The sequence below is a fragment of the Megalops cyprinoides genome, chromosome 1, assembly GCF_013368585.1.
Source record: "Megalops cyprinoides isolate fMegCyp1 chromosome 1, fMegCyp1.pri, whole genome shotgun sequence".
Classification (NCBI taxonomy): Eukaryota; Metazoa; Chordata; class Actinopteri; order Elopiformes; family Megalopidae; genus Megalops; species Megalops cyprinoides.
This window is the reverse complement of record NC_050583.1, coordinates 22,458,392-22,483,210: the sequence shown is the minus strand read 5'-3', so window position 1 is coordinate 22,483,210 and position 24,819 is coordinate 22,458,392. Positions and strand designations below refer to the sequence as shown.

Sequence of the window (24,819 nt, the reverse complement as noted above, 5' to 3'; positions counted from 1 at the left end):
AGTTTTCCAGTTGATGAGTTGGACGGATATCTGTTAAAAAAAAAAAAAAACGGAATGTAGAAAAACAGAATAATTTTCCTAGCAAGTTTTATAGCCAGTTCATTATAGCTGGAGCTTGTGTCTTATGTTTTTGAGCACCTCGTGTTTAGGCTGCAGTAGGGATTTCTTTCATCTTTGTTGTGTCTAAACCAATATGTTTTTATGTTTTGCAATAGCAGAGAAAAAGGAAGTACTCCCCTCTCAGTTGACATATGAAATTAATAATTGCAAACACAGACCTTGGGACATAAAGTGAAGTGCCTTTTGTTTCATTTGGTTTCTGTCTAATTAATGATATTAGAAGGGGTATTAATATAGCTGGAGTCTTTGCTCATGTTTCAGATTTTATAGCTTCCAGTGGATGAAGGGGGTGTGGGTAATGTGGGTCTTCAATTTCAGTTTATTGATAGGAAAGAGAAATATCATTGTCTCTAAATATTTTCATTCTATTCTGCACACAGTGACTGTATCACATTGATGTATTATTTTTGCCTTCCATTAAATGTTAGTTCCGCAAAAGTAATTTGAGTTAGATGATACCTGCTGCCTGAAATTTAGGATCCCCTAGCAGTCATTAAAAATACGGTAATAACCATGTTACCATGGAGATTAATTCTCAGGGAAGCAGAGTATGAGTCCTATTAAGAAAATAACTAAGTTGTTAGGCCGCAATCTGCCTAGCCGCTCTTGTTATAGACTGTTTTGTGAGGTTGTTCGTGATATCTCAGAGAGGAATCAAAAATCTCAGGAGCCCTAAGTTATTACCAATTCTTTTGTACAAAGTACTTACGGTTTACATATTGCAAAATTGCCGTACCCCATTGCAGCTGGATTATTTATGTATAAAATGAGGGAAAGTGCTTTGCTTATGGATGCAGAGCCGCTGTCATTTCAGGGATTTAAAGCTGCATCCCTGTGATCAAGAGCCAGAACAGTCTACTGTAATACAAAACTTGCTTTCCAGAAAATAAAGCATAAAAATAAAATATGATTGGGCCTATTTAATGTTCATACCTTTATATACAAAACCGTAATTGTTATTAACTAAAATGGAACCTAACAATAACAGAATTTAACAGTAATTTAAAGAAGAAAAATGATCTGAAAATATTTAAAATGCTGTAATTTGCAATAATTAAATTATTTTCAGTTGTAGTTCCAGCTGTAGCTGTGTGTCCACAGTACAAGCATAGAAAGGTGGAGCATGACTACAATGTCATGTAGCACACATTTATTAAGCCTTCTTGGCTTTTTTAGATTGTCTTATAGTTTCATGGAGTTTGTGTACATGATGGTACACAGTATGTTATTTGCAGTAGCTGTTCTTGCTCATAGAAGAATAGCTTTTAATTTAACTTATTTCAGTTCACTAATGTGCTTCTTACCAGTTTGTTGATAGTTTGAGAAAATTGCATTTTAGAGATAACAGTGTACAAAACAACAACTGCAGATTTGCTGGAAATAATTGAGAGGGTTCATTTCTACATCTAATTCGCTTCTGTCTCTTAGATTTTTTTAGGTCTTAACCAGAGACTGAAGTACAGGCAAGTTGCATACAGAACCTATGAAGTAGCTGCCGCTTTAAAATGAAAACTGAAGCTGTTTAGATAGTATTGTTTTGTTTTTGAAGCATCAGTTTCCGCTCTTTTGTGTTTAGTTTTGTTTAGACCCTAGAGTCTGTTTTACTTTACTTTTTTAATTTACTTAACTATGACGAATTTGCTCTACAAAAAAATCACCATTCACATACAGATTGTTTTCATATCAAGACCCATTTCAGTTCTTTTAGGACCACGATATGATTTATTGCACAGGAAGAAGTTCTGCCGCCCGTGCTCGCTCACTATCTCCCCTGCAGCACAACAGAGAAAGAAAAGAGAGAAGCAGAGAGACGGAGATCTTAAGACCCGGAGACGCCCTCCCTGGTGTCCCGCGGTGTGTTTAAACAGCGTCCCTTGACCCGCGCTCATTTGTCATAGTGTACCAGTACCTGCTGCTTGGCCGTCTCAGTCTCCTGGACGGAGGGATTGGCAGCTCCAGGCACCGGAGCCCCTCCGCGGGACAGTAAATAAGCAAAGATTGACCCCGCTGGCCGCAACTGTATCTGCTGGGCTGCTGATCAAAGAGCCTGCGGTGGGGGAGGAGCCCTGGGGGGGGATGCATGTCTCTGGGACCGGGGCTTCATAATGAGAAATTGGCATTGGATTACTGATGAAGCTCAGTGGTTGCAGCCAGTTTTCAAGAAAAGAGCAGCCGGGCAAACCTTATCTCCTTGATGGGTCGGGAAGAGTTGGAATGGTCCGTATGCCTTGCTCGTCATTCCACCTCCCTTCACTTAGGTGCCACTCGAGACTTTGTTTTTAGTTGCTCTTTTTTGATAACCCTTCACCTCGCTGTTTTACTACACAAACTGGTGTCTGCCTCTTTTGCTGTGGAGCAGTGGACCATGAGTGCCTGATAATTTGATGAGAAAAACTGATGTTTCTCAGATAAATGCTTACTCCTTATTGCTGATGCAGGCATTTTTAATGTACCATATGAGGAATTTGTTTGTGTCCCAGAAACAATACAAGCCATCCTAACATGATGAAAGAATTCCTTATTTATATTAAAGTAGAAATCAGTTTGATGCAGGCTGGCTATCTTTCAGTTCTGTCACATAGATATTGTCAAGATAATAGTCACAAATTCATTTGATAATTATGTCACAGCAGGGCCAACAAAAAAAAAAGGTGAAACTTAGGTTAACATAATTTTCCAGAACATGGTTAACATCACACTAATTTAGATTATCACCCACAAAGGGAACAAAAAGCAACAAAGAAACTTATCACTGCCTTGTAACTAAATGCTAATACGTAATAGCTACTGATTACTGAAGTGACTTTTAGGGGGGTGGGGAGGGGGGGCTGAACTAACAGGAGCGGTGTGGTAGCCCACTCACTTTGAGGTGCAAAATGGGAGTCAGATAATCGTCTAATACATTAATGTAGTCCACGGTGGCAGATAAAAGCAGAGATGACGTGGGAGCTGCAGACTCTTAGGAGGTCCTGGTTACAATGGCCTTGGCTCATTGTTGTCGTAGCAATTACGCAAAGGTGATCTGAGACGCTAACATCTCACAGGCAGATGCAAATGGACCAAGTGTGACACTGTGCAGAAACCTAAATTGAAGGGAACTTGTTTGTTGGCCTGTGTGCTCATTCAGTACATCCATCAATTGATCCAATACTTACTCATCTCTCTATTTTGGCTTTGTGCATCAGTACCAGCTTTCTCTGACTTACTGCACAGAGTCATGATGTTGTGGATGCAAATGTCCTGTCTGATGGTGGTTTACCAAGAATAAAGAATATTTGGGTTCAGATTAACAACACTGCGTGGCTTGTCTAGAGGTAGATGCAAGGCTGTTCCAGGTGCAGCACAGTCTATCTCAAGGGTGTTTGTGAGCTTGTTTTTCTGTTGTGCTTTGTGCATTCGTGGGAAAAGGAATACGTGGCCATGAGCAATCACAAAAAGCAGAGCACAAAAACACCCTGCAGCAGAAAGCAGCCTTTTGGCTGTGTCGTGACTAGTGATGAGACTTTCTGACTGCGTGCACACACACACACACACACACACACACACACACAAACACACACACAAGGACATGCTTTCACGCTGTTCCTCATACACAAACACACGATCTTCCACACACACAGAGCATACAAACACTGCTGTAGTTCTAAGCAGCACTTATTGTTCACTTTAGTGGCAGCTTTATTCCATTCATGTTATGTCCCTCAAACTTACCCCCACTCTTTCAGATGACATACTTTTCACATGCTCTCCTCATCCATTGAGTTAGAAATTACCTGCAGTTGCAGAAAAGACATTGCATTCAGCTTGTTGATTACCGCTTTTGTGATTCATAGCAGTTGCTCTGTCAGCCTTAAAGATGGCATTAGCTAGTGGTGCTATGGTATTACCCCATGGTGTCTTTGCTTATTTATAAGGTGTCTTAGCTTTTTTCTCCCTCTTGTAAATTATGCCCGGGGAATTTGCACCAGTGTTTATTGACTGTCGAACCTGAGCTATTTTAATGGCTCTGAGGGTGGGTACACAACCCATTGCAACCGTGCTGATGAGCTGCCATGTGTCCTGAAGGTTCAGGTTTGTTGTGGTGAAAATACTTTGTCTACAGTATTCTTGCAGTGGTCTAATTCTTTTAGTTCTTTTGAGGACAACATGGAGCACAATGTAGTCAATATAGGGGCAATCTACTAATGGTCTCTCTCTGTGTGGCAATACAGCTGAGCAGAAATGACTGCATGTCTTCTCCTTGAGGCTTGATTTAAACCTAATTGCATACTTTGCATGTTCTTCACTCTTGTGCTTGATTGTTCTAAATGTTTCAGTCAGTAGCAAAACAACTGTCTCAGATAAAGTAAACTGTAGTGTTATGGGCTGTAGAAAATGTGCATACTGCAGGGTTATTAATGTCACAGGTCATTAGGCATTTTCCTCTTGAGTACATGCACACTAGGGGATGTGCACTGTGTTGAGGCTCTGCAACCATGGGAACAAAAATCTCTGGTTTGATCTGTTTCATGGAAAATGTTCAGTTTAATTTGAGAAATTGCAGTTGAAAACATTTTGACGTTCTCATGGTAAGTTTTTTGTCAGAGAAAGAACGTCTGCCACAACATAATACCTTCCATGCCAATGTTATACGTCTGTATTTGTATCAGTGGATATTGCACTAATGAGCTTCTACCCCTCAAGGACAGAAACATTTCACATTGTTTTTGATGAGGTAATATTTTATTTCATCATTAGTTTGGGTTAAACAGGGAGAGAGCTAAAATAGCAAGGCACCAGTTTTTACTTTTATTACAGAATGTGTTACATTCAGTTTTTTTTCAGGATATTTTCTGAAAACAGCACAAGACCTAAGAAGATTCTTGTAAAAACTGTCAGCAAAATAGATGTAAAAACTGCCAGCCATTGAATTGTTATCCTTATGGAGCAATTTCACAAAGAACAAAATATTTGTCAGATACATTTTGTCAGCATTTTGCCATGTTTTGTCATTTATGTTTGTTAACCTTTTATATGCAAACGTGAGAACAAATTTTGGCTGGTGCAGCCTTTCTTTTATGAGGTGAATCCTCACTTTGTAATTCATTGCTTCGAGGGGCTAGTACTGTACATATATTGCAGCTCTGCACTGCTTTTCAGTACTAAGAAACAAAAATTTTGTGTTTATATTTAAATTATATCAAGGTGACATTCTGAATGCTAGAGTTAGCATTTTATTAGTATGCAACCAAAAGCTAAAAGGCACAACACAGAAAACCAAGACGGTTCAGGCAAGAAGTGTCTTATGTTGGCAATACGACTATGAGATAAAAAGAAACATTAAATGATATTAATGCAACGTACTGTATAATCTCTTTTGTCATATTTCTTTTTTTAGTATTTTGAAATCATTGCCTTCACAAAAATGAATGAATAATATATATGGGAGGCCACAGACACTTAATTTGTTATGGACAGACCACTGTGGCCCTCTTGACTGATAATTCTTGCTCAAGGCAGAGTGGGATGGACATTGACTGTACACTGAAATGATCAACATTCAGTTTGGAAATAAACTTCCACAGCCTGAATTTTACAGGTTTTGTAATCCTGTTGTCTACATATAATGATATAATAATGATTGATTCATTTGTTGATATTAAAATGTCATATCTAGCCCTGAATTCAACCATTACTGTATGCATTGCTAGATCAATGTCACAGTAGTGATTATCAGCACAATTTGTTCTTTTTTTTAAGATCATCACGCCCTCCTATGGAGTTACATGTTGCTCATGCATAAGCGATGATGGCATTTCCAACTGAGAGCATGACAGCAAAGACCATTCAAAATTGATCAAAGTCCACCGAGCCCAATCTGACCTTAAGTCTTTTCGAAAATGAAAGAATTGAGCTTATAATGAAGCTACTCGAGATCAATAGTGAGTGTGTGGTTACAGATTCTAAGTAGATTTTCCAGGTTATGTAAGCTATACAGACAAAATATTTAAGGGGATGTGTGATATGTAGAGCTGTCATTTTTTTAAAAGGATTATTGACCAATTGCAGTGATTTCATGTCTGCAATGAATAAGGATTACATAAATACATTGGAATATTGAAAAGCATGTCATTACATTTACTTGAATTGCCTATTACTCATCGATTTGTCTAAGCATATTCAAATAAACATAGTAATACCATGGCTCTGCCTGGTCTGTAAACCCCATATATAACTCTTGCAGAGACGATCAGGCAGTACCCCATTAACTCCGGTATTTTGACTGACTTATTTTTTGTGGTTGTTTGTTTGTTTGTACAGTCATTACAGTAATTTGCAATGACTAATACATTCCTGGTATTATAGATGTTATTCAAATCACAAATTATACTGCAATGCTATTGTGTGGAGAAAAAAAGCACACAACAAAACAGTGTTACTCACACTGCTACTGCTAGGCCTACTACTATTAATTCATATTGCTTTGGGGCTTTCAAGTATGATTCCTCACTACCACTGGATATAAGCCCTATGTTGCAGCACTCTCTTATAAACAGATAGGGATTTGAGCCATTCTCACACTGAGATGATTCTTTGTGGATGTTTTAAATGAGTTCATGGGTCCTAGACCTTCACTGCAGCACATGTGAGGGCATTGCATCAGCAATGGCAAGCAAGCCCTCACATGTGCAAGCAAACACCTTGACACCTCACTACTCATCTCAAACAAATAGCACAACAAATGTACAGCATCATTTCACAGGCCTATGATGTGAAACGTGACAGCCTTGTCAGCCTTGTCATCAAGGTTGTACATGTAACCATTGTATTTGTTCTTTGTTATGTGCTTTAGTAATCCAGTTTAAGTCTTTGTTTTGTTTCCTTCAACCAGTAGTAGTGGCAGGACTTCGTGGAAAGCACACATGTGGCAAGTTTCACTATGACGGGAAAGCTAGTTTGGTATCAGTTTAAAGCATAAACACTGCTACTCACACTCTGAAAGGATTGGAATGTTGGCACTACTGAAGATTATCAGTCACTTTTATAGCATTAACATGCTAAGATTTTTTGACTGACAAAGATGATGATGATGATGAGGAAGAGGAGGAGGAGGAGGTGGAGACAGAGTGATAGTAGTAGTAGTGTTATTAGAGTAGTAGTACCAAGTTTTGCTTGGCAGACATTTTTATCCAGGGTGACTTCCATAGCTTTTACGTATTATACATGTACATACGGAGATATTAACTGAGCCTATTCAGTTTTACTACCTTGCTCAAGGGTGTAACAGCAGTTCCTCACATGGGAATCAAACCTTCCTGGATACAGTCTCAGTTGTGTACCATCCACTGTCACACACTGCCTCTCAAGAGCATTGATTGCTTTTGTCATTTGTTTTATATTTTAAGTTTAATTAAGGCCATCTTGCAGCTGTGAGTCTCTGAAAGAAATGGTTTTTAGGGCCCATCATTTGAACCATGATCAAGATTTCATATGCACATTTCTGGTCAGTTTTAAGTGCCTTTTTGGTTATGGATAGTAATTTCACATTTGACAAGACCCTGAAATCATTTATGAAAGGCCTGCAATAAGTTTACACTGAAGTGTAAATGCAAGGCACATGAAAAACAGTAGAAACATTAGTGTTAATGCATCACAGTTCTGCAATACTTATAATAAAAAGGTCCATAGCAGCTAAAGTATCAGTAAATAAATCAGTGCAGTAATAACCTTAACATGCCATACAGAAAAGATGAAACCCATACAACATAGTTAGTTGGGGGAGGCAAGTACAGTATGAAGAGTGGTCTGCATTAGAAGATGGCCAGTGGCTCCACTGCTCTAACAACAGCAGTGAGCTTCTTCCAGTCCATGGAGGCTAGGAGACAGGAGACATGATCGAGATGTGACCAAGTGGAGGGACAGTCATAGCCTTGAACTCTTGATGGTGTGTGTTAGGAGGCAGTTCTGAGGAACGGCACGGCGTTTGATCCGGAGACAGCGATGTGTATTCAAATACAAAGCGATGCCGCTACATCCAACCGGAGGCAAAAAGCACCAATTCACAATTACCACTACTTCCAGTCTGGGAATGTGGGGTTCCTTATGACCATATATGGACTTCCCTTCCAGGGGGTTTCCTGGCTATCACATGTAAATGTACCTCCTGAAGATTGTATAAAAGTGAACCATACATTGTACCTGACGAACTTACATTTACATTTACGTTTACATTTAATTATTTAGCAGACGCTTTTATCCAAAGCGACGTACAAAAGTGCATACAGTAAGTATAGCAACAGTACGGGGACAGGATGTGTACAGTTCCACAATGAGACAGTGGTTCTCAGCTGAGAGCAAGGTCTGTTTGAGGACACAGTACTATCTGATTTGTACAATTACAGCGTATAGGGCAACTAATACGATACACCTTCAAACAGCGCAATGAGTGTCAGAGTAAAGGCGGTGACAACAAACAATTCAAAAAGCACACAGCAATTTACAACAGCACTGATTGGGGGGGGGCAGCAATTGTGTGCTGGGTCAGTCCAGGTAGAGTCTGAAGAGATGCGTCTTCAGACCCCGTCTGAAGGAATGGGGTGATGGAGCTGTCCGTACCAGGACAGGGAGTTCGTTCCACCACTGGGGAGTGATGTAGGTGAAACGCCGTTGCCTAGCAGAACAACTACCTCCTGCCTTGACCATGCAAGGAGTGAGGTGTCCAGTTGCTGCTGAGCGCAGGGGTCGGGCTGGTGTGTAGGGCTGGATGAGGTCTTGGAGGTAGGTAGGGGCTGTTCTGTTGATTGCAGAGAAGGCGAGGGTCAGGGTCTTGAATCTGATCCTGGCAGTGACAGGAAGCCAGTGGAGGGATTTAAGCAGGGGAGTAACATGGGAGAATTTGGGGATGTTGAAGATTAGAACTTCTGCTCCATGCTGATGTTCCTACGGCCGGCTGTGCAAATAAACCTTCCTGTCTTTTTCTACGAACATTGGATCTGTTTCTTTGTCAGAACGAAACACGTTTTGGTATTTGGGACGTTTACTAACAATTTACATTTATTAACATGTGTAATGTCTGATAATTGTTTATCGATATGGAGAGAGCCATGCCCTGTCCTGCTTGTTAGGCCAGCGAGTCATTGCCACTAACAGTAGTCAGGAATATAATTAGAGGTGAGACTTTTCAGAATATTTCAGGAGGATGTTGAGCTGAGAAGCAGTACTCTAGATGGGCTGTAGGCCTAGTAGCACAGACATGAAGACCAACAAGGAGAGAACTGATGTAGTCCATGTGGGAATTCAGATTTAAGTTGGTGGTGAGGAAGGAATGCATTCCCTGAATCTTTGTTGAGAGAATCTGCAGGTCCAGTTCACCTGTCCAGTTCACAAAGGAAGTAAAAGAGAGAAAAACACCATAACAATGAAACAAAATCTACAGAAAGAAATAGCAGAATCAGAGGAATTTGTATAAAGGAAGAATAAGAGGGAACCTAGCACAAAGCCCTGGGGGACTCCAGCTGAAAGGATGGGAAGGACGGACACAGAGCATCACCATGTTACCTGCTACAGTACAAGCTTCCAGAGAGCTAGGCTCTAACCCAGCAGAGACCAGTGCCCGCGTTGCCCATCTGTGTCAAAACTGGCAAGGGTATATAACAGAAAATGGTGTCACTCAGTGGCAGAGAGAGGGGGTGAGAAGGATTTGGGGAGAGGAGAGGGAATACAGGACAAAAGAGAGGGGACATAAATTATACTGTCTGTACTTAAATATTCTGTACCATGGTTCACACCTGATTTTTGATTATTTTAATTGAACCTTAGTGATGTGTGTATATGTATGTGCATGTATATTCATATTCAGAATTTATCATCATAGGCTCCCAAGTGCAGTCAGTCAGCAAGGTGCTCGTCTTGTGTGCAGACAGCCCAGGTTCAAAACTGCCTGGCGTCAACTGGGAGTCTTCAGTGGCTGGCCTTGCTGTGCCAGGACTAGGGGCGAGCAGGCAGAGTTTCCTCATCTCACCACTCTCAGGCACTCTGTGAATTTTTCAGGCGCCTGCAAGTCGCTTGGATGAGGTCAGTGGAGTAGTGTCTGTGTTGTAGTTGTAGTGCAAAAAATAGCCATTGGCTGAGTGTAATTGTATTGGAGGATTAGATTTGCCCCTCTTCAGCACTTGCAATGTCGTCGTGATGTACAATTACTGATTCCGAACAGTGTTGTGTAATGGGGAGAAATTTACAAGGAAGTCATATCTATGGTAGTAGAACTGTAATTCTCCAATTTACTGATGCAAATCAATGCTTTCTTGTAAAAATAAGGCTAGCTATGTGTCCAAGTTGAAATATGTTAGTCTTCACTTAGTGGTGTGGTGCCCAATGGAACAACAAAAATCATTTATCTTGGTCTGATCTAATAGCAATTTGATAAGATAGAATGTAGGCCCAAGAAAGTGAATTGACAACCTAATGAGTTAATTTGTGCTGCCAGTATCTGTGGCGATGTGCATGGGGTGAGGATCATCATGTATTATGTAAGCCATTACATCAGTTCAAGCTGGCTGTGCGTGCATGTGGGGTGTGCTGTCAAGTGCTTGATTGATGTCTTTTTGATTTTGATTGGTCAGTCATGGTGTGATGAGCAGAAAATAGAGACAGGACGCGTATAAAATGGCACAGTTCATTACATTTTAATTTGTATCTTGTGATCGTGCTTCCCTCTCTTCAGCTCACCTCTCCATTTTCAGTGCAGAGGACCATCTCTGATGTAATTTATGTTAATTTTCCCCCCTTATTTTCCATTTTAATTCTTTGGCATATTAACCCGAAGAACTAAGACAAAATTGTAGCCCACATGTATTTTCTGTACACTGTTATTATAATGTTGCTATCTTTATTCTATGGTTATCTTGATTATATTATCTTTTATTATCTTGTTAATAATATTATCCTGACAGTATTAGCTCATTTAATTTCACTTCTGTAGTACAATGTATTCCATATTTGATGTTTGATATTGGCCATTTCACTCTATCTCTTTGTGGAGTGTGTTTTGTTCTGTGAGTGTTGTAAACAGAAACGTAGGATAATTACATAAATTTTCAGTGCTACATTGAACTTCTTTTGAGTCAGACAGTCACTGGGCAGCTGCTGTTAATTTGTGAAGAACTTTCCACAATTGAGTGTAGTCTCAGCACGTATCTAAGATTTATTGCCAGCCAAAAGGAAAAGTGCGGATATGTGACTCAAACAGGCGTTATCTTAAACAATCTAATCAATGGCAGCAATTACCCAGACTTCCAGTCAGTCGTTAAACAGGCCCGCACAGTCAAACTGTAAATCAAAGTTGTGATCTTGCATTAAATTTCTGAGGTAATGCACACCAAGTTGTCTCAATATTTTGCTTGTTTTTTTTTTCTTGTGTTTCAGTAAACATGCATACACATTACAGAACTGGACCTATACATCAAAACAGAAAGTCCTGCAGTAATGAATAAAATTGCCTAATTTATTTGATTTCCATGGTCAAGGCAGCATCCTGTATACTGCATTTAATTGTATTTATGTTGACAATCATTTTTCTTCTTTTGTTGCAAAAACCACCAAAGCTTTGAGGACAAAGGGTAGCACACAGGCCTTTTTCGGTCATGTGGTTTTGTTTTCCTGCACAGCACCTTCTATTACTTTTTGACAGAGATACTTCTCTTGCCTCGAGTCAATCAGAAAGGAAAGATGTATTAGATGTATTTTTTTGCCCGGCTCTTGCACAAAGCATATTATTTATTTGTATGACTGTCCTCTGAAAATGGAGGGTACATCTGTATTCATTAAAAGGACATGACAGTAAATGTAAATCTTTGTGGAAAACTATTTTTGGGAAAACTGTTAGGCTTAAAAGAGGCCCTTTGTTGAGAGATAACAAGGATTGGAAAAATAGTACACATTTGTCACAATAATGGCTGAAAAATCAAGGTTTGTTATGCTAATGTTATGTTCAGAATAGAACAGCACATTTTACAATCAGGCTTTGAACTGTCCAGCCAGGCATTCTGCTGCTTTTTACCAGTGTTTTCAATTGAGCGCATTAAGCCGTCTTGTCATCTTTTGTGGCTACTGTGTGCTAAATGGCAGACTGGGTCTTGCTTGATAAATCGTCTGAGAAGGGAAAGGGAGGTGGTGGGAGTGGATTAGGGACTCAGCTCTGGTCAGCCCTCTCTGGGGAAAAGAAATTACTTGCATCACCTCTGAGGATCAACTTAACCTGAATTTTTCCCTCCCAATTATTTTAAACCCTTTACCACATCAAAGACAGTTGCAGGTCAGTGCCCACTTTTCTAATTGTTGAGATCACCCGTGCTGCCTTCAAGGTGTCAGGGAGGGCAGGCTGCTGTGCTCCAGGTCACAGCTCACAGCTTGGTGGGAGAGGTCAAGCAGGCACTGTGGTGCTGCTTTTTATGCTTATTGAGTGGCCAGTGGCCATCACAGCTGCCTGGCTGTTTTCGTGTCTATTCAAGATGTTCTGACCAAACCTGTGCTCCAGACAAAACAGATACTGATATTCACCATAAAAGATTTGTGCTCTTATGTAATGCTTTGTAATGAATAAGGAGTATACATGCCTGAGACAGAATAGCATATTGCCTGTTCTATTTCTAGATGTTTGCCTTCATAGATAAATTAACACCTGTAACAAAGTAGTTTCCCATGTTACAGTACAGTAGCTTATTTAATGACACATGTTTACTGCTGACTGAACTTTGAATGTTTCAGTATGAACTGATTTGCTATGTCTTTTCTCCCAGGAGAATGAAGCAGTGTACATCTTAATGTTTTTTTCTAGTTCTTTTCAAGTCTTTTGTTTACATTGCTGTGCTCAGGAAGCTGTCAGAGTATATAGTCTGATATTCCAATGCTCTTTTTAACTGTTGACCGTGAGAGAAGTGGGCATATGGTTAATTGCAGGCTGTCCTTTATGCATAGTCATTTTTTGGTTTATACATATGCAGTCTCAGCGTTATGTATTGCTGCATAAATCTGGGAAAGGCTCATGTAAATTAATGTGGGTAAGGGACAGCAGCACTTCTCTCCATTGTGTTCATTGTAACCTGATTGGATTTAATAAAGGCCATGGCATGGGGAATGTTGCCAAATTCTGCCAAGACTCTTCTCCCCCTTCCCACATCACAAGGATTAATGTAAAATGTACAGCATTTTAAACACTGGAGTTGGAACCCACTAACACCATGAAAAGTCATGGCAATCCAAGGTTCTCAAAGTTTGGTAGATGGATGTTGTGTTTATTGAAGACAATGTAGATAAATTTCTGTCTAGGTGAAGTGAAAAACAGCTTGGCAGGCCGATTAGTATTTAGAGTGGCAGGGAATCCTCTGAAAGTAGAAGTAAAATCTTTCCAGGAAATTTTTCTTATTTGTAAAATTTTGATTCTTAGTCATACCTACTCTCAGCTCTAATGAGACCAGTAACCAATGCAATACAGTTCAATAGTACAGGGTCAGCTCTTGGTAATGAGGGAGCTTTAAAATCTGCCTGGCTGGCCAAACAACTACTCTGGACTTCTGTAATCTTGTTCATGCCATGTGCATTTCCTTTCTGTGTGTATTGTGACCTTGATTGATTTTACAGAATAGACTGTTTTCTTTCCTATAATTAAAAATAAATAAGCAGATTAACACTGGATCACTCATATTTAAGTTCATCAAATACAGGATGTGTAAGCATAGAAGAATGTCCTGTTAAGCTGCGATAAAAGCGATTGAGTATCAAAAGGACACAGCTGTGACGTTGTGTGTGAAAGCCACTGCACTATAGTGCACACACGCCTCTCTTTATCCTGTAGAGGGTTGCAGGGCCTTGAGTTCGTTTTAAAACCGGCTGTTTCATTTGGAACAGACTGTTCTTAAGAGAATTGTGTGGTGCAGTCTTCGAGTAGAAACCATTTTGCCTCCTGTTCATTGTCATAGTAACATCACTCTGTAATTTCAGGTAAATATGCCTCAGGGTCGTCTTTCAGTGCTCTATCGTGATGGCTCGCTCTGAGTCTAAAAGAAAAGCCGGAAGACAAATAAATAGACCTGCTGTCAAGAGGGGATAGAAATCTATTTCTAATTGTTATAAAACCTTGAGGTGTATCATCCATTTTTTGTTGCACACAGAAAGAAACATGCTCCTCTGATTGTAAAAACACTCTAGGAATATTAGTAATCCTTGAACATTACCTTATAAAACCTTAAAATTCACAATATTCCAGGGCGTCCACAAATGAAGTGTTAATCTAGATTTAGGTCCAGTGTATCATGTACAGAGCTTGTGGCTTAGGTGTTGATCCCACTGCACCTAAATGTGTTGAGCTCATATTATCTTCAGCATTGTATATGTATATGTCACAAGAATACCACCAAGATAGTGTTGTGGTGATGTACGCATATGTGTGCTTGTGGAACATGCATGGGGCCAGTCAGACTCGGAATGGAAGGGGAGTGGAGAGTTGTTTGGCATGGCTGGATGGTGTGTCCACCTTCACCCTCCTGGCTCTCTTTTGTATGGAAAAAATCATAGGTGATTGATTGATAATTAATACAGCAGGGGTGTAGTTTAGTTTACTGTTGAGGCTAAACTCTATTCTTTGACCACAGATGTAGATGAGCCATGTACATTTACTCATTCAGATACACAGCAATAATCAATGATGAAATTATGTCATGAAAAATAAGACAGAAAATTAAAAATAAGGAGACCATGGGCTTAGCATGTCATAAGTTTGGACACATTGAGCTTTATGTGATATTTTTCAGTAGAATAGAAAGTCTAAATTCAAGAGAATAGAAGGCTGTATCGAAGCTGCTGATAGATATTGAGCATTGATTTTACATTGATGATCACTTAAAATGTTTAGGGAGTATTGTCATAAAAGGAAGGTGTCACTTGTAATAAAATGTTGTAGACTGTACTGGTCTATGGAGGTAGAGTCAGAAATAATCCACAGGAACTCGTGGTAAAAGCCTTCTCTGAAAAGGCAGTTGTCTCAGTTATATCTTAAAAAAACGGTTTTCCTGATGTCCCTATTCAAATAATTCTGTCCCCTCTTTAAAACACTGTAGCTCCTATCAGTGCCAGCCAACTTGCTTTGAATGGGAACTATGGAAACAGAGGGATTCTGTAGATCTCAGGGAACCTCAGTAATGATGTTGTTTTGAAGTTTGTTGTGCCGCTCACACAGCTGAATACCATTATTCATGGATTATATTCACAATATGAAAACATTTCTGATAGTATAATTGTCATCCTAGTTTGGAAAAAAAGCATCTGTCAGCTGAGCAATGTAGGCTCAGTTTTCCATTGTGAGCACAACCTGGTGGTATTGTGTATTGTATCTGACATTCTAGATCAATAGAGGATTGTGGCCTGAACCGATTGTGTACTAAATGGTGCCCTATTATTCTCTGCCTCCCATGACACTAAAGCCCAACAGAAGTCTTTGACAGCTGGTATTTACTGCCTGTCATCTGAGGTTCCACCATGAATTATTTTATGTACAAGTTCAGACAGAAAGCTCTTTTTTGAGTTGTTGTATTTCTTGCATTTTTCTTGTGGGAAAGAGGGATCGTAGTGATAGGAATTTGCACAACATAGGAAGAGAGAACTTGGTGGCTCTACTACAAACTAGCAAATTTTTGGGGTTGTTCATGGCAAAAAAGGTAGTGGACAGAGAAAGAGTGGACAGGTTTGTGATGCAAAATTTCACTGCTCCATCCAAGTTATTAGCTCACTAGGCAGCCAACCAGCAACTTAGAAAGCCAGAGTCTTTCTAACCAGCTAGCAAGTTTACTGATTGTGCCACACCTGTGTCTGCTGTTATAATTGTACACCTATCTCACATTGCATTAGTTAGCTGTTATAGAAGCAGTGTATAGTGAATTTTGCTCTTCCAAATTTCTTTTCTTAAGTAGCCCCAATTTAGATTAGAAATTACTTAACATAATGTAAATATTTTGATCCATCCAAGTAAAGCAACAGTTGTATAACTGCTTAATATTAGCTAGCTGACTAGTCACAGATATAGTAAAATCACTTAGCCATGTAGCTACATCTATGGCCAGATAGCTGACTAATGAGCTAGATATGGTGTTGTAATCATTGCAGGGCATTCATCATGCAATGCCTTTCCACCAATCAGAGTACAGATTTGAACCAGAGTCCAGTGTTTTAGGCTACCAAGAGTGAAGCTATTCATACAAACTTTGTTATGGACTCATGTCAAGACAAAGCACACAATGTTTTGTATACTTACATTTATTATCAATAGAATGGGGCATAAAAGGCAAATGTGAATCTATTAGTTTCTCCATTATCATTAATGTGAAATTGGAGAAATTGCATATTACATTACAGTCATTGCCACATTGGTTTCTGCAGCATATATTCCCACCTTCCCATGTAGTTCTTCTACTCCCTCTGCTATGTTTTGTCCTTTTGCAGTCAGCCTTAACAGACTAAACACGATAAAAAAGATTGGGGGTATAAGAAACCTGCAGGAGTACTAAACACACTGTGAAACGACTACTACAGTTATTCAGTCACCCTGCCAATATCTGCATATTTGTGTAGAAATGACATGGAAAGCCAAGTGAAGTGGAGTGCTGAACAATGACCACTGTGGATGTTAGAATTAAAGAGAGATGGGACTAAAAAGGACACTTCAGGTACATGAGTACAGATAAGGTAAGGAACAGAGGAAATTGCTTCTGAAGTAGTGAGTGAAATGATCAGGGTAAAAGCGCAATTATGTATCGAGAAATTCAAGTGATCAGCAAGAAAGCAGGCCAAAATGAGTGGTCTGCAATATCAAAAATCAAGAAGACTTAGAAATTGAAGTTCTGTTAATAGAGTCAATTTCATGTTAAAGAGATGTTTGTTGAGTGCAAGGAATGAAATCCAGATTTGAAAAGATCAAGTTTTGAATGCTAAACAAAAGAGGTTTTTGGGACTAAAGATCAAGCTTGTTTAGATTAGTTTTAATACAGTCAACCCCCCCCCCATTCACTAAAGACTCACAATTAATGAAGTGCTACATTTCTGATGAGTAGAAAAACCCTCAACCAGAAACCAACATTCTGCCTGTAATGTAAAACTTTCCCACATCATTTCTGATTCTGTCCCACTTTATTTGAAGGGCCTGTATGAACTGTTGGGAGATTATGGATAAATACATGTACATGCACTTTTGTTGCGTTCAGATTTTTTGGTTTGAATTAACGTCAGGTTTAATATCCATACTCTATACCCTCACTATATCAACAACCAAAGCAGGACCCATAGGTAATAAGGAGAATAGTTATAGGCTTTTTCCATCTCCAGTAATAATCATATTGTTATTTTATATCACTTTATCATAAATGGACTTAAGAAAGAAAGTATCGTATTTTGTATCCCCCTTTTTCTCAAGCTCAAGATCTCAAGCTCTCAAAGAAAATCTGTTCAATATTAATAGAATATGATCTAAACCACTTGTTGGCATTGTTAAAAAATGATGACCATTATATGATGACCAGAGATTAATTGGAAATATTAGTACTAAGGAATTGGGGTAATAAATACTTTCCATTGTGTTTAGACTGAAAATGGCCATTGACATCATAAAATAATCAACCTGTTTGTCTTGGACTGTGAGCCTTCTGTTATTAAAATACTGCTGTCTGTGGTGCAATGAATTTTGGCAATTTAGACAGGAGAGTAAATCTAGCTTTTCCAAATAACAGAATGCATAAAAACTAACTGAAGTGTTTTCCATTTGTGGGAAACAACAGAGCAAGTGGGAGAACATTACCCTAAGCATTTTAAATCCAAAATAACTTGGATTGGCTCACTCTGTCTGACTTTCTCACCAGGAATCAATTAGCATATTGAAATGAGTTGTCAATGACCAGATTTAATTTGTCATTGTCGGAGGTGTTTGCTGGTGTAATTACCATCGTGCTGGCTTGTTATTGTTCTGTGCACAAGCTTGGCTGCAACCCTGCTGGATACTTCCAGAAAAATTAATGGCATACTGGCACCTGTCCGTGCTGCTTAAAGGAATTTGTAGAGACACACAATTTTTATATTAAAGTGGTGCATTTTCTGACAGGTCAGTAGCAAACCCTTTAGGAAGGGATGCATATTATAACACCACACTCAAGAACCAGGGCTTAGGGGATTCTGCCACACTAACAATGATGTTTTGTTTGTTGACTGAATATCTATAAACAAGTTTGTGAATTCATCTACAGTCAACTGCATGGTCCTAGTGCGTGTGGGCAATTTCATTATAAGCAATTTTGCAGCAAAATCAGTGGCATATTACATATTACTTTAAGGAAGGTGTAGCTGAAGTGCTTTGGTCACTTTTTAAATTGTAAGACATTCTGGTGGTGGAAATTTCAGTTCAACCGTGCATATGTAGGACTCTCACTGGAATAATAACATGGAACATCTTTATGTACAGTACACAGTTTCAAAAATCTTTCAGAAAGTAATCCAAATGGGAGATATAGCAAAATGAAAATCATACTGACTGCAGATGGGTGGATAAATTGTGTGATATTATTTTTGCATTTCATTGGTGCTGTTACAGTTGAGCGAAAACGATAAAGAAAAGTACATTGTCAGTAGCAGTATGGTCCTGTACATTAAAATAGATCTAGTATAAACTTGCTGTCAAATTCTTGAAGTTGGCAAAAGAGGTACGGATTGAATAAATAAGCAATTTCTTTCTGTCTCTGTAGATGTTCTGAAAACATTTTAAGCTTTATAATAAAAATGAAACAAATCAATGAAATCAGCTTTTAAGAATGTTTGACAATGTACTGCTAGATGTTTTCATCTTCATAATTGTCTCTCTACTAGGAAGTCATGATGAGCATCACACTGGGTCTCTACTGCCCGCTATTGTTACAGGGCTATATTGCCTGATGCCCCAACAGCTGGCCCAGAGTTCTGTGTCTATGGAGACTACTCTTTTGATCATATGGTGTCCAGTTTAGGACATTCTTCTGTCCCTTCCCATCAGTTTTACCACTCTTTTAATGTTCCTTTTACTAATGTGTTTGCCTGTGCCATGTCATCTGTTTGTGAGACCTATCGGAAAATAAAAATAACTGAGCCAAAAAGAAGGATTAAAAAAATCAAATTGATCTTGATCTTGATCTTGGATGGGTTGTTAGTCTGCAGTTATTAAAGCTGGCAAGCAATAATGTGGACCGCTGGGCACTGTAGTGCCCCTGCATTATTCCAGCCGTGAGTCTTTTCCATGCCCCAATGGTCAACAACCGTCTACCACATAAGTAGTTTAGATTTGATCTTGATTAAGGCAATATTACACCAACAACTTTAACATAGTTTTACCTATTGTAAAACAAGTATCATTTGGATGTGGCGGCCTAAATATATATATATATATATATATATATATATGTAATGTAGAGTATCACACAATAGATTTTGTAATCCCTACACATATATTTGTTTGTAATATATTTTCAGTATGGTGTATTATATTGAACAAACTGCTAATGAAATGCATGATTACCATTCTGAGGATAAGCCACTGAGTATACATACTTATAAAACCAGACGGTACATTTTCTAGAGTAAACAGGGACACCATAAATCTCATATAAAACCATCTGTACTGCATTTTACTAATTACAAGAAATATCTATCCTGCACAGAGTTCTTTCATATAGATAGACTGCATGTTCTAAGCTGCTGTCTTCTGCTCATTAGCTTGTTTCATTATGAATGTGACACAATACAGCAGCTCCAGATGGTTATAAGCACATTCTGATGGGTCCAGGATGAAAAGAAAAGAATGTGATACTTATCGTGGTGATTTAATGTGGTACGTGCCAGTTTCAGTGGAGCAATATATGTAGCAAATCTCAACCTCATTTATCTGAAATATACATAGCATTAAATTCATGTATGCATTTATTTCAGTATTTCTGATTTAATGCAACCCTTTTAAATGACTTGGCAGTTTGAATATTGTGAAATAACATGACATTTATTTAAAATCACACAAAAAGTAACAATAATTCATGGGACCCAAAAGGGATATTACTTTCAGTCAGCAAAAGCAAACAAGTATGTTGCCAAATAGCCACAGAGCTGGGAGAAATAAATGTGTTACTGGCATGTGGCAGTAGGTTTAGGCTAGTATTTTAAAGTCAACATGTTATGTAACTACAGTATAACAACCAACATAACAATACCACATTGTAGTGCTGTTATTATATGTATTTTTTCTCCTCTTCTAATACTACTTCTAATAATGCACCCTTCTTTCTTTCACAAAATTGACACAGTGTTTCTGATCTTATATATTTTCATCTGTTTTATTTTTATACTGTACTACGCTGGTCAAAATTAGGTTTTTCTGAACCTTATTTTGTTGATTTTCCAATATCAATAAAGGCAATACAAATGCATTTCAAAATGATTTACATGTTTATAATGTCTCATATTATTTGAAGCAGAGCTTTTATTTTTTATGTATTTTATAATAAATATTGTATTTTTTTAAATTTATTTTTTTTTACAAATTTTACGTGTTGTAGCAGAACACAGCTGGAATATGAGGGCTGTATATCTGTCTGTGAGACTGGAACCTTATGACTCCACACAGTGAACGGTTTTCCAATATATTACACATCCACTTAGCAGAAATCCTACTCAAGGGGACAATGACACTCTTCCACCTGAGACTGCAACCCCAACCCTCAGCCTCAGGTCCAGCTGCTCACGTGTTCCTCACATTACAAAAGCGAGCTTGCTTGCGTGTCACGATGTGCGAGGATTGATTCTGCAGTCCAGTCCAGGTTTCATGGCACTAATTACTGGGAGCTGCAGGCGGGCTTTGACTGTGACATTAACGAATTCCGGGGAGGAGCGTCATTCAGGAAGCCTGCTGTGTCATGTGGAACCTTCTGAATAGAGAAAATTACATAGTCCTCATACTCTGCCAGAAATAAGATACGCTAAAGAGATGTAATGTACCCAGGTGTGGTACCACTCTCTCATTGCTCATTTTTGAATTGTGTGAAGAATTACCATGGTTTCTACAGCTGTTCTTAGCTCTAATCAGGTGAAGGGATTAAAAAAATAAATTATTTATGACTAACACAATGATTTTACTGGTTGTGGTGCAAGTGGCTCTTTTGGTAAATATATTCATACTGAATTGAATATTAAGGTGAATTGAGTGTTATCAAAATTGACTTTCAGTTTAAAAAAAGGAAATAGATGTTATTTTTATCTGTCAAAAAATGCCCTCTAAGGGCAAGTAATTTTCCATTCAGTGTATAAAGCCATAAAGATTAGCCGATGCTGTCTTACACAGGAGTACCCAAGTACATCATCCTGTTTAAAGCCATTGTGGAAATTCATTGATGATGGGGGTATCATTAGACTCAGTGAGCGAGCATTCTGAAGTTAATGCTGTTGCTAGGAACTAAATGCTTTCAATTAGATGAGAAGAGTCAACTGGAAAAATACAAGGAATGACACGGCTTTTGTTCTCTCCTTTTTTTGTTCTATTAAACATGTAGCATTTAGCATACATTTGGGTTAGTTTAGTATAAAACTTTAATTCATTTGATATGTACTTTCTGATCTGATTGCCTTTTTTAGTTATTTTTTTTCTTCAGTAATTCCTCCTGATTGTCAAGGTGGTGAGAGAATCACTCGTAAATGAGTGGCTTGCTCCTTTGTTACAGCTCACATCTCTGCTGTGCCGATTTAGATGAGGCAGCTGCTCTGACAGATAAGAACTGGGAATGAGATGAGCCACTGTACAGAAAACAGGTCCCCTCTCTCTCTCTCTCTCTCTCTCTCTCTCTCTCTCTCTCTCTCTCTCTCTCTTCTGTACATTTGCATGCTATTGATGGGAGAGCCCACTGAGCACGCTCCAAGGGGCTGCGGAGCAGCTGCTGTCCGTGTGCTCATCTGAGCCGCTCATCTGAGCATCCCCTTCTCCGTGTCTCCAGAGGAATCTCCTTGATTGCGGATTTACTCGCTGGCAGCGGCGTCATTTGTCAGAGCGTGCCGCTGAAATGCGCGCAAGGCGGGCTCCAGCGGAACAGGTGCCCCCAGCCGTCAGGCCGTAGCAGCGTCTCCTCCGTGCCATCGGGTGGGCTGCAGCGCCGGGCTCCGACGCTCTGAGTTGCATGCTGCCTGCCACGCGTGTCTCAGGGACTGATCCCGCACTGTGTCCCTCCAGGTCAGAGAGCAAGATCACCCGGCTGGCTCAGAGGCTCAACCAGAGGCAGAGTGATGCGCTGATCAAAGACTTCAAACCTCTTTTTTTCACTGTGTCCCCTGGCAATTCCCAGAGCCTGGACAGGTAGGAACTGCTCGCCACAGCTTTTCATGTCTTTCCATCTGTCATCGCAAATGCAAAATGTCCATACACATCTGTAGTGGTATCAGCCTTGTGGGGCTTTAGTGTGTATTCACTTTCTGTGCATTTCATGTATTAAGGATGACATTAATGAGGAAAAAGGTTGCTTGTAAACACTTTGCAGACAACAAAAGTTGCCATAAATGGCAGAATTCAGACGACAGAAACAACAAGCAACAGATTCCTGTGAATTGTGTTGTGTACAAGGAAAATACAGCAAACAGAATGCCTTGGTTTATATTAGCTGTGCTTCACCCAGTGTCAGGGGTTTCATTTTTGGATGTGCTGGACCTGTATGAGCAGAGGGATGAGAGCTCTCACAAATGTTTCTGCGCTGGGCTGTAATTTCAGTTTCACTACAGTGGCTCTGATTTGTCCCACTCAGAAAACAGTTGATCTGTTTTACGACCTCTGTGTGTTTCTGATTGTGAGCAAGGCTCTCATTTAACCAGGAGCCACCAGTGGCAGCGAGCATTCCGTTTCACTCTTCCTTAGTGAAGGACGTTTGAGCGTAGTTGCCTAGGTACTGTAATAAGGCTGGAAAGATTTTTGTGAATGATTCAGTGACATATCTGTCCAACTTTGCCTTCTTTGTTCAGTCTCTGGCTCACTGGGGAACTCGCATTGTGGAAACATTTATGCCGTTTGTGTGCCAATGTGGTGTAATGATTATAGAACTGGACTTGTATCCAGAATGTTACGGGGTTGATTCCATAGATTCCACAGAGCATGGCTATAGTACCCTTCTGCAAGGTTAACCTATTCCTAACCCAAACTAAGATTGCTTCAGTAAAATATCCAGCTGTATATAATATGTAAAAATGTAAGTTGCCTTGAATTAAAGCAGCTGTTAAGTGAATGAATAATTATGGTTGTGTGTTTCTCTCCTCAGTTCTCACTTGATTAATTCAATTCCACTGACTGGGTTCTGCTGTCACATTAATTTACTCATCTTTTCCTTGTATTTAAAACTCACTTGTTTTGCTTTTCCATTTGTAATTATGAGTTGTAGTATTCTGATATCCACTTATAGTTGATAGTAGTGTGTGTAATTAGTATGCACTTCAGCTCCAGAATCAGATAAGTGATTGGTATAACCATAAATTTCAGTGTCAGATATATCAAATTAATTACACACCATGAAGAATGTTTTTTTAATGTTTTGAAGTGTCCTCACAGTCAAAAGCTTTATAAAAGGCTCAACAGTTTCTCATGTCTCATGAGGCGTGTGTCTGTGTGTGTGTTGTCTGGCGTTTCTTTGCACTCAACGAGGACCTGTTGGAATGGTCTAGATGTAGAAAGTAGCTAGGAGCTACTGGCACCCTGGAGTCCAAGATAGAGGGGCACGCATGTTTGCCATGAGGTAGTGTGCCTCAGACTTGAAGAAATTCGAAATTTCCCCTCTCCCTCTCTCACAGAGCCATGTAGCGGTGTGGCCAAAACAGTGCCACCAAGATGAATTGCATTTGCATGCTGTCCTCAGCTTACAGAGAGCGCGCTCTGTCTGTTCCTTCGTGTGCGTTGCCTCCCTCAGGCTCTGTTCATTGGGAAATCGGATGGAAGGATGCTGTCATTATTTATCTTCCCAGACACCTCACAGACATAATTATGGCTAGGGTTGTGGAAGAGGCAGTCTGTTCTCTGTGCAAGATGCATAAATATTTTGAATTCCATACAGAACACATTCAGGAGTTGTTTCGAATGAATGGCAATGGGGTCCTTCTGTTAGATTCTTTTGAAAAAAATGTCTCTAATAAAATGTTGCTTCAGATCTCACCCCATCAGAAGACCTCATCCGTGCATTTTACTTGCAGGAATACTCCCAGCTGAGGGCATAGCTCAGGCCAGTACAACCCATCCATTAGGGGTGCATATTTACTTCATGAACCATGTAATTATGGTGATGTTTTGAACAGAATTTATATCAGCATATCCTAGTCCTGGTGCTGAGGTTACACTGGGTATGCTAGCTTTTGTTCCAAGTGAGATTATTTAGGTTTGACTGAATTGTTGTTTGACTGAGCTGCTTAGGCTCATCCAAGAATGGAGTATCTGTTCTTATGGGTTGTGAGTAACCTTTCACATGTGTTTCTTCCACTTATGACAATGAGGGAAACAGACAGTAAAAAATTAAAATCAATGTCAGTGCAACCTGAAATACTCTTTTACTGTATGTTTCCTCTGTATATGACTGTAATCTTTGGAGATTATTTCATAAACCATTAAATAATAGAAAGATTTGAGTTTTTGGCATTCATAAGCTTTATTTA

At 39.3% G+C, this 24,819-nt stretch overlaps 1 protein-coding gene across 4 annotated transcripts in view; it reads left to right on the top strand.

Moving 5' to 3' along the window:
* ankfn1 (ankyrin repeat and fibronectin type III domain containing 1) overlaps positions 1–24,819 on the top strand; it is a 127,436-nt gene that overhangs the window by 62,840 nt on the left and 39,777 nt on the right. For 3 of the 4 annotated variants that reach the window (XM_036546918.1, XM_036546901.1, XM_036546909.1), the window contains one exon: positions 22,370–22,492. The exons of the other annotated variant lie outside the window; for it this stretch is intronic. In XM_036546918.1, the coding sequence (XP_036402811.1) occupies positions 22,370–22,492 (123 nt within the window). The remainder of the gene's footprint in view (positions 1–22,369; positions 22,493–24,819) is intronic. 4 annotated transcript variants of the gene reach the window in all.